At 36.7% G+C, this 16787-nt stretch overlaps 1 protein-coding gene across 1 annotated transcript; it reads left to right on the forward strand.

Moving 5' to 3' along the window:
* The first annotated feature begins 15487 nt into the window (after positions 1-15487).
* Positions 15488-16426, forward strand: LOC102845741 (olfactory receptor 2L2-like). The gene has a single exon (XM_006893953.1). The coding sequence runs from the start codon at positions 15488-15490 to the stop codon at positions 16424-16426; it is 939 nt and encodes a 312-aa protein (XP_006894015.1).
* The last annotated feature ends 361 nt before the right edge of the window (positions 16427-16787 follow it).

The raw sequence follows: 16787 nt of genomic DNA on the forward strand, positions 1-16787 counted from the left end.
AACAACAACAACATTCTTTATTTGTTGTCAAACTTTCACATGCATCTGAAACAATTGAAAATACCATGACTTCAGTGAGACTAACCTCAGCCTTTAATCTGATATCCTTCCTATTATCTTTCTTCTCTCTCTCTTTCATAATTTTATTGCTATTTTAATGAAAGTTTACAGAAAACTTGGATTTCCACACATTCATTGTTCCTAATTGACCTCCTTACCTGGCCCGCAGTTTGCTTTTTTGGTTTTTGACAAGGAGATGAAATCATTTAGGTAGGGAAATGAGAGCCTCTTTAACAAATGCTATTGTCAAGATTGGAAAACTGTCTGTAAAAAACTCAAGGAAGATCCACGCCTTTCACCGTGCATAAAAACTAACTCAAAGTGTATCAAGGACCTAGGAGTAAAACTAAGGACTATATAAAATTCATGAAATAGAAGCTTAGAAGAACTCTAAAAGTCCAAATCTACAACATGAACAGTCTTCCAAGCAGCCTAAGAAACCTACAACCAGGAAAGGATAAAACCTGATGTTGTGATGAGTGGGAAAAGGAGCAGGAACATGGAGGACATGTCTAGCTTCATGGGCATTGGTTTTCTTTTGTTGATGTTTTTAACAGGGACAATTCCCTTTTGTGAAGTTTGTAAATGTCAGATATTGCTGTCCCCACGTGGCCTTTGCTCTTTGCATATGTGTCATCTGTGCAATGTACGTTGTTGAACCTCCAATCTTGGTGCTGCATTCTTCTTCATGTAGTCCAGCTACTCCAATGAAAATTGAAAGCTGTCAAAAATTAATCAGAATTAATAAATATCAATACCCTAGTAATAAAGGGTTGAAATGCAATGCAATTTGTCATTTTAAAGAAAATAATTATATGGCCCATTATTCTGGTAATGACAAATTGAAGAGGAATGGTGTCAAAGTTATTGTGGAAAAAAAAGCATTTCAAGATCTATGCCAAAGTATAATCTGTCAGTGATAGAATAAGATTTTTACACATATAAGGAAGGCCTGCCAAAATAACTATTATTCAAATATATACAATAACCACTGAACCCCAAAATGAAGACATTGGGGAATTCTATCCACTACTTTCTTCTGGTGGTAAGGAGATGCACTGTCAATTCAAAGACGTTTGGTTCAAATTTACCAGTTGCTCTTCAGGAGAAAGACGGACAATCTCCTCCCATTCAAATTATTGCCTATGAAAACTTACTGGAGGATCACCTGTGAGTTGGCTCCGACTCAGTGGTAGATAACAACAATAATGAACTACTTCAAAGATTGAGACAAAATAGGATTGGAAGTCAGACATCTGGGGTTTAATGCTAGAAATAAATTTTCTTGATGCTAGAAAGAATTTGGATGACTGTTCATTTTATGACTGTAAAAAGAGGAAAGGCCTCATGGAGACTATTCTATCTGACTTTTACCCACTTCACACAGGGGAACTGCCATCCCTGTCAACAGCATCAACACTACAACACCAATTCTTATTAAGTCAGACATGCCCCCCCCATACTACTCATCCAAACACCAATCTTACTGATTTGTTGGATCCAAAATCTGATGAGACAGTTCACAGACCACACAGAACCATATTGGGGAAGGTAAAAGATTATAATGCAGGTTAATTAACAGATTTCAGTCAGGACAGATTCCAAAAACGTGCTTGCAAGCATCTCAGCTTTGAGTCTTGTAGCTTAAGACCAGTGTTACGAAATGTTCAGTCCTGACAATACTGGATTCTCCCACCCCTCCACAGTCATCCAACAAACTTGATCAAAGGCTCTTAATTTTGTTCTTGTTCTGTCCGTGATCGGTACCAGTCTCAAAGTAGTTCCACCATAAGTTGGTTCTCTGTTCTTCTTTGGGTCATAGCTGCTGCTTAAGTCTAGCTGGCACTGCTGCTGTTAAGTCTAGCTTGCTCAAAACTGCCTAGTCCTGAAGGGTGTCCACTGCATGCCTCTTTCTCCTTTCCTGATTGTGAGAGAGAGACCCTTTCTATTGCTGGATGCACTCAACTTAATGGTGAGGCTAGCCAATCCCCTTGTGGATTGGTGAGACTAGCCAATCCACTTCTGGCTAGCGTACCATTCACTATCATATGGGCAAGTCGAATTCAGTGGCTAGGAAAGCCATTTTTAATAATGAATTTCACAATGGCTTTTTCATTGAAAATAACTTAAAAACATAAATGGCAAGTAAATATTGAGATAAATTAATAAAATGTTATTAACAATATAAAAGCTAATTCTTTGAAAAAAATTAGTAAATATTGTTGTGTATCATTGAGTCAGAATCGACCCATAGCTGGCCCTCCTGTGGTTTTTAACGAGGCAGTTAATTGCAATGAAAGAGATTGCTAACCTTTCTACTGCAGAGCCGCTGATGGATTCAAACTTCACGTCTTCAGTATTGTAGTGCAGCTTCTTACCATTCTTCCACTAGAGCTTACTTTTAGTAAATATAGATATTAAAAAGGTTATTATTTAAAAAAGAGGAAATGTAACTTATTTACAGTACATGAAATTGTGGCAAATATTGAGAAGAATGGAAATCCCAGAACACTTGATTGTGTTCATATGAAACCTATACCTGCGCTGAAGAAGCTGTTGTCAAAATAGAGCAAAGGAACACGGCATGGTTCAAAATTAAGAAAGGAGTGCATTGGAAATATCTTTTCTCTATATCTTTTCAATCAATATGCAGTACAGATCATTCATCAAACTGTTCTTTATGAAGAAGAATGTGGCATCAAGATTAGATTCTCATCAACAACCTGTGTTATGCAGATGGATTAACCTTACTCAAACTGAAAAGGATCTGAAGCATTTGATGCAGAAAATCAAGAATTGCAGCCTTCAACAGGAATTGCATCTCAACATTAAGAAAACAAATGTCCTCACCACCATATTAGTAGGGAGCATCATAACAAATGGAGAAAAGATTAAAGTTGTTAATAATTTTATCTTATTCAGATCTACAATCAAAACGTCTGGTATTAGCACCAAGAAATCTAAAGATTGATTGCCTTAAAATTTTTTTTCTGTCAGAGGCTTCTCCAGAGTGCTAAAGAGCAATGATGTAAGTCTAGACACTAACGGTCTCCTGATCTAGGCTATGGTCATCTCAATTGATTAATGTGCTTCTGAGAGCTAGACAGTAAATAAGATGATAGAAGAAGAATCAATGTCTTTGTATTGTGGGGCTGAAGAGGAATATCGAACATACCATGGACTGCAAAATCAATAAATCGGTCTATACTACAGAGGATGAAGCCAAGCTGCTCTTTGGAGGCAGAGATTTTGAAGCTCCATTTGACATTCTTTGGGCATGTTGCCCACATAGGCCAGTCCTTGGAGAAAGGCATCATGCTTGGAAGGGTGAAGAATCAGTGCAGTAGAGAAATGCCCTAGATGAAATGTATTGACACAGTCACTGTGTCAATGAGGTCTAAGTAGATAGCGATATTGAGGTTGGCTCAGAATAGGACAAGGTTCAAAGCCATTGTTTATAGAGTTGCTATAGGTCACAGCCAATCCTACAGAGCAAAATAACAACAAAAAAGATTTTTAAGGGATAGAAGAACTTAAAAACAATGTAAAAAAAAAAAACCCACCACAACCAATGTTCAAACCTATAGCATCCCTTTTCAGCAGGAAGTAGCAAAGAGAATACACCGTCCCCTTTTCCTTATGAATCAGGGTGAAGTCTCTCTCAAGGACAAGTGATAGGGAATGGCAAAGGACACACTGACAAAGGAGATTAATCAGAACTGGCTTTGACAAGCACTATGGCAATGGGACAATTAAAGCAGACTTTCAAGGCAGAAAAAAAAAGAACGAACTGGGGCAGGGGTAGAGAAAATAGTGCAACAATGAATAAATGGAAATCCAAAATCTCTGTAAATGTTCATTAAAATTAATAAAATTTAATAAAAATGTAAAAAATGTTCAGTGCAAATAGAATAGGAATAGAACAGAATAGAATAGAACAGAAGCCTTTGTAGTGTATAAGGTGGAATGTAGAGCTATTAATCAAAAGATTGGCACCCATTAACTTCTTCCTGGGAGAAAGATGAGTTAGTCTCCTCTTATTATATAGCCTCAAGGCTTTAAAGCCTGATGGAACATCAACATGAGTTTCCATGTGATGGTAATTAATTTTAGTTTTGTTGGTTTGTTGTTGTTATTATGTGCCATCGGGTAGCTTGTGACTCATAGTGACTCTATGTACAACAGCTCTGAATCCTCCTCTATCTAGAGGCAACCTGATAGTCTCTGACACACCTAACCCCCTTACCTCAGTCACTGAGTCAATCCATCTCATCCTGGGTCTTTCTTTATTGCACCTCTCAAGCATAATGTCCCTCTTCAAGGATTAGTCCCTCTTTGCAACATATCCAAAGTATGTCAGACAAAGCTTCAGAATCCTTGCCTGCAAGTAGCATTCTGGCTTCACCCTCTCCAGGATGAACCTCCTTGTTCTTTTGACAGTCCATGATATACTCAATACTCTTCTCCAGCACCACAGTTCCCAGGTATCAATTCTCCTTCTATCACCCCTAGTCATTGTCCAGCTTTCTGATGCATCACAAGAAATTGTGACGACTATGACCATGGCCATCAGGTGCACCTTGATCTCCAGACTGACATAGTTGCTTGTTAGTGCTCTAGAGAGGTCCCTGACAGCTGACTTTCTCAATACAATTTGTCTTTTTATTTCATGACTCCTAGTACCAAAAGTTTTGATTGTGGCATCAAGTAAACTGAAGTTGTTAATAATATCAAACTTTACCATTTATCATGATGCTACCAATCAGCCCCATTATGATAATCTTTGTTTTCTTGATGTTAAACTCCAATTCATATTTAAGGCTGAAGTTCTTAGTCTTTTGGAGCAGGTGCTTCAGGTCCGCCTCAGTTTTAGCAAGCAAAGTTGTGTCATCTGTATAATGTAGGTTGTTGATGAATCTTCCTCCAGTCCTGATGCCACATTTCTCCTCATAGAGCCCAGCTTCCTGGATAGTTGGTTTAGCATGTATTAAAACATGGATAAATAAGTGTACAAATTTCAGGAAATTATAAATTTGTACTGAAGTTACAGTCAAAGATTATTCACAACCCAGTCTAGGAACAGATGGTTTTCTGTTCTCTCAAACTTTGAAGAAATGGTTAAACTTGCTTATATATATTTTTTCCAGAAAATAGTGTAGAGGAAAACTTGTTCATTTTCTAGACTAAAGGACTACTCCTGGGTAATCTAATTTTGATTCTATGGGATCTGCGTAAACTGTAGATAACTGATAAAAACTGCATACACTACCATTAAGTGAGGTTTGACTCATAGCTACCCTCAAACAGGTTTTTGAGGCTGTAAATCTTTATGTAAATAAACTACTCATCTTTCTCCCAGAGAGTTACTGGTGGATTTGAACCACCAGTTTTTAATCTAAATGATACACCACCAGAGCTTCTTAGAGAACCGATAGCAATGTATAATGTTTTGTGTTTATATTCACGAAAATTCCATCCTGTTTAACAGATGCTCATTTACTTCTTTTCTGTACTAGGAAAGTTTACTTCTATTTGCTATTTAATACCCAGATTTTTTAATATGCCTCTGTTTCAACTTCTCTTCAGTACTCATTATAACTTCTCACCAATTTTCTCATAAATTAGTTAAGAAAATCTTAGAACATGTTCATTTTTATAACTAACTAGGAATCATAATTTTACTTTCTTTTTTTTTTGTTATTTAGATTTTAGCATCACTTCCTTGACTCCAGGTGCAATCTGCTTTAGGCTCACTCAGCCTTGTATCTAACATACAGGTGAGAAAAACTTTAAAGAAAGGCAAAGAAAACTTCAAAAGACTAAGCCAATACCACTGAGATTTTTAGCCTATTTCTGGACTATCTAGGGATTTAGAACCTGCTTCTTCAGTTCCCAAAGATGATTGATACTACCCCAAAATTAGGTAGAGACATACCTTTTTAGTAAACCCTGAACCAAAGGGAATATGAGGTTAACTACATTTTTCTTTTAACAACCATTATTGAGCACTTCTGTGAGTTAAGTCTTTATGCAAGACTTTATCTGTACTTATGTCCACTCTAAAATGCAGAAAACATACCTGGGGGAAATGTCAATTTATTTTCACACTTTCTGTGTCCTTACAGTAGTCAATTAAATCCTCTCTTTCAGAAAAGGGCGGGGGGGGGGAAATCATAGTGTTTCCCATATCACCTACACATTAAAACCAAGATGAAAAGAATGAGTAACCCTTGAGGCTGAGGTCACTTCACCCGGAACCAGTGAAATCAGAGAACTCCTTTGTACAACCAGGGTTGAAAGCCATTGGAATCAGCACTACCATCAGCTGTCATTAATTGGTGGATTACTGAAACTGCTCGTTAATCAGTGTTTTCCAAATGTGTCTAATATTCAGAGTCGCTAGTGGTTTTTACAAAATCACTCAGTCCTAGTCCAGGAATGGTCCTGGGGTTTTAAATCAGGAGTTCTAGAATTTATATGCTGTTCCACACTACCCACCCACCCAGCGGTAGATGATTTCTACCACTGGACAAGTTAAAAGAGACAATGACCCGAAAAGAGACCATAGGAGTAGTTGGGTCATCTAGCTGTGAGAGAGACAACGTGACAATTCTTAAGAGTGGGTTCAAAACAATTAAAGTCCACATGTGTTTTCTTATAAATCTTTCCCCTAAGAGACTGAGTCCTTTTGTCATACTCTGCCAAGACTTGGGAAAGTTCTTTGTGTGACCTGGCACCTTGTATTTAACCCCTCTGGGTCACAGTATGTCGATTGTGCTTAAGGAGAAGTCAATGGGTGATCTTCGTGAAAACAAAACTCAAAATGCTGGCCAGCCTGAGCTCTTCGTGAGCAGAGTTGCAGCATCATGAAAGAATCCTGATATTGCAGGTGAGACTGGATAAAAACGAAAAATTGATAGGAATGCTACTTGCAAATTCACATTAATTCACATAAATTTTCATTTCTTATTTAGAGTTCACTGAGTATGATATTTCATCTACAAAACTATGATAGCAAAGTGGGTTCTTAGATAGGCCATGAGAAAGTCAGGTTTTACACTCTATTACTGTTCTGCAGAGGGCAATATAATAGTTGAACCTTCAATCTGCCTTTCATGGAATATTCCTATTTTTCCCCTACAGATAGCAATGATGTGTCTCCTGAATCTACAGAAGATTATCACATTTGTTTGCCTAGATTTACAAAGATTTACAGGAAGAAATGTGTGTAATTATTACCTGAAAGTTACACATTTAAACTACACATAAGTAAATTAATACATCGAGATATAAATTCACACCTTTATTTACAGACTCATATACATCCATTCAGAGAACAAAAATATTCTGAATAAGTTCCAAATGGAAAGCAATGTCTTTAAAAAACATTTATCATACCTTTATATGACATAAAGAAACTATTAATTCTTGGTTAAATTACATGTCAAATAGTCTCACAAACAAAATACACTTCAAATGTTTAGTCCTATTTCTCTGTCATTTCTACTTCTAAATATCTATATCCTTCTTTGCTCTTTTCAGAATTTTCTTTTCACTCTGTTATTTGCTTTTCATAAATAAGCATTTCTTTTGTGTTGGAGGCTTTTCATTCTGTAGATTCCCTTTTATTCTTTTCTTTGAAGCATCATATATCCTATAAACACATTGCAGGCACAGGCTGTTCATGCCTTTTTCCTTTGATGTGTCTGCATGCTCACACAAAGTTTCTACTGTGATGCCTTCAGGAAAGAGAAGTTTCTGTCTTCTCCCTGTGCCATGTCCGACCCCTAAATGTCGTTCACTTTCATCAGTCATCTACCTCCATTATTTATTATAATACAAAACCTATCCATCAAAAATGGTATTTTCATTTTAAACTTATTCTTCAGTTTATCATTTAACCTAAACTCACTAAAATTCACACTAATGGAAAATTTCATCTCATTTCCATTGATGGAAAAGTTCACCTACTTGAGTAATCTAAGTCTTTTCCTTTTCTTAGTGTTATTTTTTTCCCTTAATTGTAGAAATTATTCACCCAAAATTAAGATCAGGATTCTCTATAATTCTAACATCCAGAATACACTGGAAATTGTCGTTTGAGAGGAAGATCTCCTTCCTCTCAGGAATCAGTAGATTTCATTACTTGGTTTTTGACCAATAGTTTCTCAAATTCTGAGTGTAGAAAAAAGATTTTGTCTAAATCCCATATACATAGATAGATAATAGTTGCTATTGTACACTATCTAGTCAGAATTGACCTATAGATGACCTTCTGGTGGGTTTTGAGATGTAGAAAATCACATGGAGGAAATGTCCCATTTTTCTCCAAAGGAGCAGCTAGAGGATAAGAACCATATGCCTTCAGGATTGTAATGTAGCTTTTTATCAGAAAAAGCCACAAAAGCTATATGTAGATGTATATGTGTGTATGAATGGACAGATAGGTAGAAAGATAGATAAAGATAGATAGATGATAGATAGATAGATAGATAGATAGATAGATAGATAGATAGATAGATAATGGAAAACTTCAAAATAAAGTTATTCTGGTGTTTTCATTATTAAAATGTAGTACCTACATACAATTAATTCAGTCACAAAGAATAATGACATTCTGATGCATATTGGAAGATAGATAAACCTGGAAAATATTCTGAGTGAAGTAAGTCAGTCCCAAAGAACAAAAATCTAATACACTTTCAATAATAAGAAATAAATACAAATAAGCAAATAGATAGAAATAAAAAATAAAGATTAAAAAAATGTAGAGGAAATATGAAGGTTTTTATTAGGGTGCAATAATTTGATGTAAGCAGTGGCGAAATGATTTGGAAAAACATAACCAGAATATATTCTTTCAAAATAATTTCTCTAAATTATACAAGTAGAAAATGTCAAATTGGCAAGTCACAATTCCTAAAAGAGAAAATTATTCAACTACTGGAACTTTCTATTAAGTGTTCATTTTTTTCTGCTGTTCTTGCTAAGTGCTGTAGCGTGTATTCTAACTCACTGTGGTCTCATTGATAAAGTAGCACTTTCTCATGGGATTTTACAGACGTAGCTCACCTATAGAAATACTGGGTAGATTCAAACTGCTAACCGTTTAGTTGGTAACCAAGGATTTAAACACTGTCTAACCAGGGCTCCGTCTCAATTTTCTGAGATGGTAGATATCATATACCAGGGCATTCTAAATTAAATCATCTCCTTCCTGGGTTTCTAAACTACACTGCACAGTTTAAATTCACATAAACACAATCAGTCCATAAATGAGCTGCATGGTTATTGAGCCAATAAATAGAAAACAAGTAAGATGAGCTAGGCAAATATTTGATATTTTTACTCCTTAATGCCTCTTTGAGTAAGATCACCATGCAAAAGGGTAAGAGCAAATGTGTTCTAAGTAGTCAGTCATTAGTAAATCTCCATGCCCTACCCAAGGAATCTCATTTAGAAATAAGTCAGCGATTTAGTTATTTATTACTTTATTGTTGTTGTTGTTGTTGTTAGGTGCCTTCGAGTCAAGTATGACTTACAGCAACCCTGTGAACAAAAGATCTGAATCCTCTCATAGCCTATGACATCCTCAAACTTCCTTAACACACCCATTGCAAAAGTTACTGTGTCAATCCACCTGGTCAAGAGTATTCCTCTCTTTCTCTGACCCTCCACCCTTAGTCATCAATAAGTAAGGCTATTTATTAATCCTTTATAAAGTAAGCTCATATCAGTATAGAATCCAAAAAGGATGATCAAATAGCCCCTAAGAATCTATCTGCCCATATAAAGACTTTTCACAGAGGAAGACATTAGTACGGCCAATAGACCAAAATGAAGAAATGCTCAGCACTGGCAATAAGAGAGATGCAAAGCAAAACCACAATGAGATCCCATATCATCCAGTAGCAGTGGCAGAGTTTAACAGGAGAGCAAGTAATAAATGTTGGAGAGGATGTGGCAAGATAGGATCTTTATACACTGTTAGTGAGATTGTAAAATAGTACAACCACTCTGGAAGGCAGTTTGACGTTTCCTCAAAAAGCTGAACAAAGAAATTCCATATGACCTAACTATTTCACAGTTTGGAACATACACAGAGAAAATGAAAACCGAGACACAAATGGAGACTTACACAAATAGCGTTATTCACCATTGGGAAACAGCCCAAAATTTAACCACAATCAAATAGATTGAAAAATTATGGTACATTTACATGATGAAATACTATGCAGCAGGTAGGAGCAATTATTTTTATAAATCAGTACCTAACTTGGGAGGGACTGGGAAGTATTATGCTAAGTGAACTAACTCAGTCCCATAAGGATACTATATAAGACCATTTTTGCAGAAATAGAAAGATAAACTAGTAAAACGTGTGTGAGAATCCAAGGGGCAGGGAGAGCAGGAGCAGAAGGGTGAGAATGGGTAGGGAGGAGGGGTAATTGTAGGGTCATACAATTTGATGGGTAGAGGGAGGAGTAAAGAAAATGGGAAAGATCCAGTGTGAAAAAAAAAAAATGTATAAGAACTTTGTAAGAAAACCAGTATAAAAGAAAAATTTTATTTAAAAAAAAAAGAATTTTCTGCTAAGTTTAAAAATTAAGATGTTGTATGTTCAGTTTGATCTGTTCTAGGTGTGCTGATAAGCAGAAGATCACAGTTCTATTTCAATCCACTCATGACTCTGAGAGAAAGATGAGCAGGTCCCTCATATGGTGATTTAGACCTGGAACCCAAGAGTCACAATGAGTTGAAAGCAACATGCAACAGTGAGTAAGATCAACCAAATGATGTTAACCGACTTTTTTAAAAAGAAGAAAATATGAAAAATATTGGTAAACAAGTAGGGTGGGAATGGGGGAAATTCTATAAAATTATCTCCTGAGTGCAAAAATGAATGAATGAAAACCCAAAATCTCTGTAAATGTTCATTAAAACTAATAAAATCCAATAATAATTTAAAAAATTATCCCCTGAATTTGAAAAGTACTAATCCTTTAGATCTGTTGCTCATAGTGTTGCCTATTAGTTGTTGTTTATTCATTAGCACCTAGCAACAATAGTGTGTTAGATTTTGCCCAGAATTATCTCAGGATCATAGCATGTTTAGCTCAATGAACCTTAAATTTTAGACAACATTGCCTAACCAATTTGCTCACCAAATAATTGGTGGTTGTTGTTGTTATGTGCCATTGAGCTGGCTGAGACTCATAGTGACCCTATGCACAACAGCCCTAAACCCTGCTCTATCTTATTCCAATCTTATTGTCTCTGACGAACGTACTCCTATTAAACCAGTCACTGAAAATAATTGATAGTCTACTAATTACCATAATGAATGAATAAGACCTTTTTTTGGTGAAAATAGGGTCTATTGTGTAACATAGCAAATAGCAGAAAATAGACTCTTACAAGTGAAATTTAACTTTAATGATTAGATAGCAACTATTTCAGAACATCCTCCATCTATGAATAAGATATAGACAGGTATGTGTCCTTTATTTTTTTTTTTTTAGGTATAATGATGTAGGAAAAACACCTGGTTAAGTCAAATTCAGCCTTAGCTTTGGATTCTGACTGCCTAGTGCTGGCTTTCTGGCTGGTAAAAACACCTAGAAACTGCGTTTTCACATGTGGGATCGCCTTAAATGAGTCCCTTAGTAGATAATAGAGCACTTGCAATGAGAGAGCACAAAGACTTACTTAAAATCACAGAACAAATGTCCTGTAAATGCCTGTATGTGTGATATAATTTGCCCTGAAACAAGCTAATCTGTATAACCAGGTAGTAAGGTTACATGAGAAAAAAAAATGATAACCCTTATCACCTCAAAATAACTTTCATTATGCTTATAACTTTAAAATGCACACATGAACACTATTGTTGACTTAAGTCGATTCATAGCAGGAGGCAGTAAAATACAGTGAACCTATTAAACTACAGTTTGGAAAGTTGAGAATTACAGGCCAGCTAACTAATTTCATTAAGTGACATCTGATTATGTACTCCATAGTAATTACTTTGGCATTGATCTTTCTTAACTTTTCATGCAAGAGAATGAAGATGTTGATTTAATGGTTAAATGTACTCAACTCTGGTTAGCAACCTTTCTTGGGAGAGACAGTCTTATTTGTAAATAGAACATCTTAACCTATAAATATCCATGAAATTTATCTACATGAAGATGTAAAAACATCATTCTATCATAGATAGTCTCCAGTTAATCAATGTGAATAATAAATACAGTAAGTATAATAAGAATTAATAGAATGAACAAGTTTGTCCTGAAGAGGGTGAAATCAGACTGCTCCTTGGAGACAAGGATTCTGAAGCTTTGTCTGACATACTTTGGACATGTTGCAGGGAGGAACCAGTCCTTGGAGAGAGACATCATGCTTGGGAGGGTGAAGGGACAGTGCAGGAGAGAGGAAGACCCTCCATGAGATATATTGATTCAGTGACTGGGGTAACAGGGGTAGGTATGTCAAAGACAGTGAGGTTGGCACACAATAGAGCAGGGTTAGGGCTGTTGTACATAGGGTTTCTATGGATCACAGGTGACTCGATGGCACGTAACAACGACAACAAGTATAATTATTATTCTGTTACTGACTGGGGCCACAGGTTCAGAGTTCTGTAGTTGTCAAGAAACTGGCAATCAGTTTAGTTATTTAATCAAGAAAATACATACAAGACTATTATTAATGCATTTGTCTGTATAGCTAAGAACTTACAGACGTCACCATCAGCTAGGGGGTCTTGTGTCTTGCAATAAAGCCAGGCTTCTCATAAAGTGGCCAATGTCACCAACATCCAAGTCAGTTAGACCTTTTTAGACATGTGTAATAAACCAAACAAAGCATCCAAATCACTGGGAGTGGAGTCTGACATTTGCATTTTTATCAAGATTCCCAGGTGAATTTTTTTTTATGAGTTGTCCTTCAATCTTTTTCTTTTCCATTTCCTACTGGTTTACTTACAAAATCCATATATGTGATTCTTTTGCACAGAGAAGGTTGAGAATCAAATAAAATCAGAGTTTCAAAGAGATCAGGAAACCAATTAGTAGACTAAGACAGCATAGCAAGTAGTGGACTGAGGTAGTATAGTAAATGCTGGTAAGTAGTAGATTGAGTCAAAAATGGTAAGACTAAGTGATTTTGCTAATCTCAGAACTGATGCTAGTGTTTCTGGAGCAATCCAAGGCTAAGTATTTCATTTGAATAAAGCACTCTTGAAATTAACAGAAAATTCTTTTCTTAGCCTTCTCTAGTGGATCTGGTTGGCAGATTAGAAACACAAAGATAAGATGAAAGTCAAAAAGCATGTGTTCTTTGTTTTTCAATACATATATGAAATAAAATTACTTCAAATTTGTCCCTGAAATGCACTGAGGATGCATATAAATTTTTAAAAATATGTCGATTATAATCCTTTTTCTTAGATATTTTCTCTTTTCCATCTTAATGAGTCTGTGAACACAGTGAAATGTAGACTAATGTAGACTTCATTCTACAAATGTTACTGAGACACTAAAATGTCTCAAAGCATTCTACAATCTCAACCCTGAAGGAATTTAAATATCAGTTAACTATATGATATCGGAGTTCCAAAAAAACCAGTTCATTTTTTTCAGAAAATAGATTTGTAGCTAATATTTTACTTAATTATTTTATTAAAGAGCTTCTTGTACTATGCCAACAATTTTGAATAGAGCCATCAATATTTATGAATATTAATAATTCTTTGAATTATCAAGAGTCAAATGACATTGGCTAGCAGAGGTCTGGAAGACTCCCCTCTGGGAGTGTGGCCTGTTGCTTCTTGTGGATGCTAGTCCTGACGGGCAGGTAAAGGAACGTTTTTGAGGTAGTGTTTTTTGGGGATTGTGTTTGATGTGTATTACTGCTCTTCCCCCCGCCCCAAGAGTGGGTGTCCTTGAACCTTTGCCTAGGGTGGAAGTCTGCTCAAAGACGTTGGCTTAAAACCCCACAGGGAATGAATATTCCTAGAATGATACAGCACTATTTTGTCTGTTGGCTAAACTGAACAACTTGATGTTGCTGTGACGCTGAATACTGTTCCATAGTCTTGTCAAATAAAAAAAAATGGTTACCCAGTGTTGGGATGAGCTTCCAGATTGATTTATGCTGGGAAGCAGAAGTGTCATCCACTTCCTAAACTAGATGCCTCTGGAAACTCTACAAACTCTATAAACTCTATAAATGGACAGAAATTATGGTAGTTATAGAACACAGTTCTGTACAGAAACCACGAGAGTTATAGAGTTTAGGTCCTTTGTGTAAAACTTACTCTCAGTCATATTCAAGTTCATGACACTTAACCACTGCTAAGTGAAACTAGTGCTGTTATAGCCGGAGGAACACTCTTCCACTTTGTACATAACTCTTTGTCAATGTACAGTATGATGTAACCTGCGTTGCTATCATGCTGAACCTTGTACCATTAGGGTATCAAACACCAGAATGGCTTCCCCATGTGGACAGTGTTTGGTGGAGCTCCCTGTTATAAAACAGGTTCGGAAGCAGGAGTAGCATCCACTTTTTAAACCACATGCCTCTGGAAACTCTATGAACTTGGAAAAATGACAACAGTTATGGAAAGGCATTAGGTCTTTTGTTCATAGAGTAGTTATGAGTTGTGCTCAACTCAACGACAACCAACAACAACAACAAAATTACAATAGAGGAAGAAAAAGTAAAGACACAAATGGCTAGAATTTTATGTAAAAAAATTCAATGTGTCATTTTGATGTTGTTGTTGTTATGTGCCATCAAGTCATCTGTGACTGGTAGTGACCCTCTGTACAACAACCCTAAACCCTGCTGTATCCTGTGCCAGTCTCACTGTCTCCAACATACTTACTCTGATTATTTATCATTATTAGTTGTCATCTAGTTGACTTCAATTCATGATAACTTTATATCTAACAGAATTAAATAGTTCCCAGTTATGCATTGTTTTCATAATCATAAACATGCTTAATTGGTCGTTTAGTACTATACAAAACAATAATATGCTGTGGAACCTCTGATGAAACGAGTCTGTCATGAGTGATCCTGTTAGTGTTTTAAATACCTGTGATGTACCTTTTAACATCATAGCAACACATAAGCCTCCAGTACAATAAATTGACATATTTGTGGTGGCATTTTCTATCTTCTATGTAATAGTTGGTAATTCTATACCTGTAATTTCAATATCTTTTGCTGCAGAGGAAAGCCTGTTGTCAATTTCCTAAAAAGAACCAGAAAACAAACAAATAAACAAACAAAAAATCCTGATGACATAGAATCTGTTACAATTATTTTTATAGGCTGAGTGTAGTTTCACTACCTCTGTACACATGTGTTTTGAAAGTTTTCCAAATTTTTCAGGTAAATCTGATAAGAAGAAACTATGGAGACAGGAAACGAGACATTGAACACAGACTTCATTCTCCTAGGCCTTTTCCCTGGGATGAGACATATCAGCATCCTTGTCTCCATTATACTCCTGATTTATACTATTGCCGTCACAGGAAATGCCACCCTGATCTTCCTCATCTGGGAAGATCCCCGTCTCCACACCTCCATGTATTTCCTGCTTAGTCAACTCTCACTCATTGACTTGGCTTTCATCTCTAGCACAGTCCCAAAAATGGCTGTCAACTTTTTCTCAGGAAACAAGAAAATCTCCTTGATCGGCTGTGGTACCCAGATCTTCTTCACGTTGACGCTGGGTATTGCTGAGTGTCTGCTTCTTACCCTCATGGCTTATGATCGCTATGTGGCCATATGTCACCCTCTGAAATACCCAATCATTATAAATTATCGAGTCTCCCAGCAGATGGCCATTGGGTCCTGGTTGGGTGGGGCTCTGGCATCATTGGCCCACACAGCCTACTCAATGCACTTTCCTCTCTGTGGCCACCGGGAGCTCCACCATTTCTTCTGTGAGGTCAAGGCTATCTTAAAGCTATCCTGTGAGGATATTTCTGCCTATGAGAAAGGAGTGGTAGTGACAAGCATTGTTGTGGTTCTTCTCCCTGTAAGTCTCATTTTGACCTCCTATACACTGATTTTCCTTGCAGTACTTAGAATGAATTCACCAGAGGGGAGGAACAAAGCCCTAGCCACCTGCTCTTCCCATTTGACTGTGGTCACCTTTTATTATGGTCCCGCCATGCTGATATACATGAGACCTGGATCCTCCCACACTCCCATCCTGAATCAAGCCCTCTTTATGTTTGACACCATCCTCACTCCCATGCTGAATCCTCTTATTTACAGTCTGAGGAACAAAGAAGTGCTGGGTGCATTGAGGAAGGTGCTAGGAAAATGTGCCCTGTTAAAATAGGTTTCTATTCATGGGGTTGGCATAAAACTTACTCATTTTCAAAACAACTATGAGATATCACCTCACCTCAGTAAGAAGAGCAAAATTTAACATATGCTGGCGAGGTTGTAGAGAAACTGGAACCCTTATTCACTATTGGTGCGAGTATAAAATGGTGCAACCACTGTGAAAGGCGGTGTGGCACTTTCTCAAAAAGCTGCAAATAGAGATACAATTTGACCCAGCAATTCCACTACTGAAAATATACCCCAAAGAGACTATAACTGACACCCAAGCAGACATATGCACACCCATGCTTGTCTTGGCTTTATTCACAATAGCAAGGAGTTGGAAACAACCTATCAACAAATGAATGGATAGA

Source organism: Elephantulus edwardii, unplaced genomic scaffold (assembly GCF_000299155.1).
Source record: "Elephantulus edwardii isolate Elephantulus edwardi_28Jun2011 unplaced genomic scaffold, EleEdw1.0 scaffold00133, whole genome shotgun sequence".
Taxonomy (NCBI): Eukaryota; Metazoa; Chordata; class Mammalia; order Macroscelidea; family Macroscelididae; genus Elephantulus; species Elephantulus edwardii.

Excerpts from the sequence above, each read along its gene's own strand:
- LOC102845741 (XM_006893953.1), top strand. The coding sequence starts at position 15,488 with ATGGAGACAGGAAACGAGACATTGAACACAGACTTCATTCTCCTAGGC.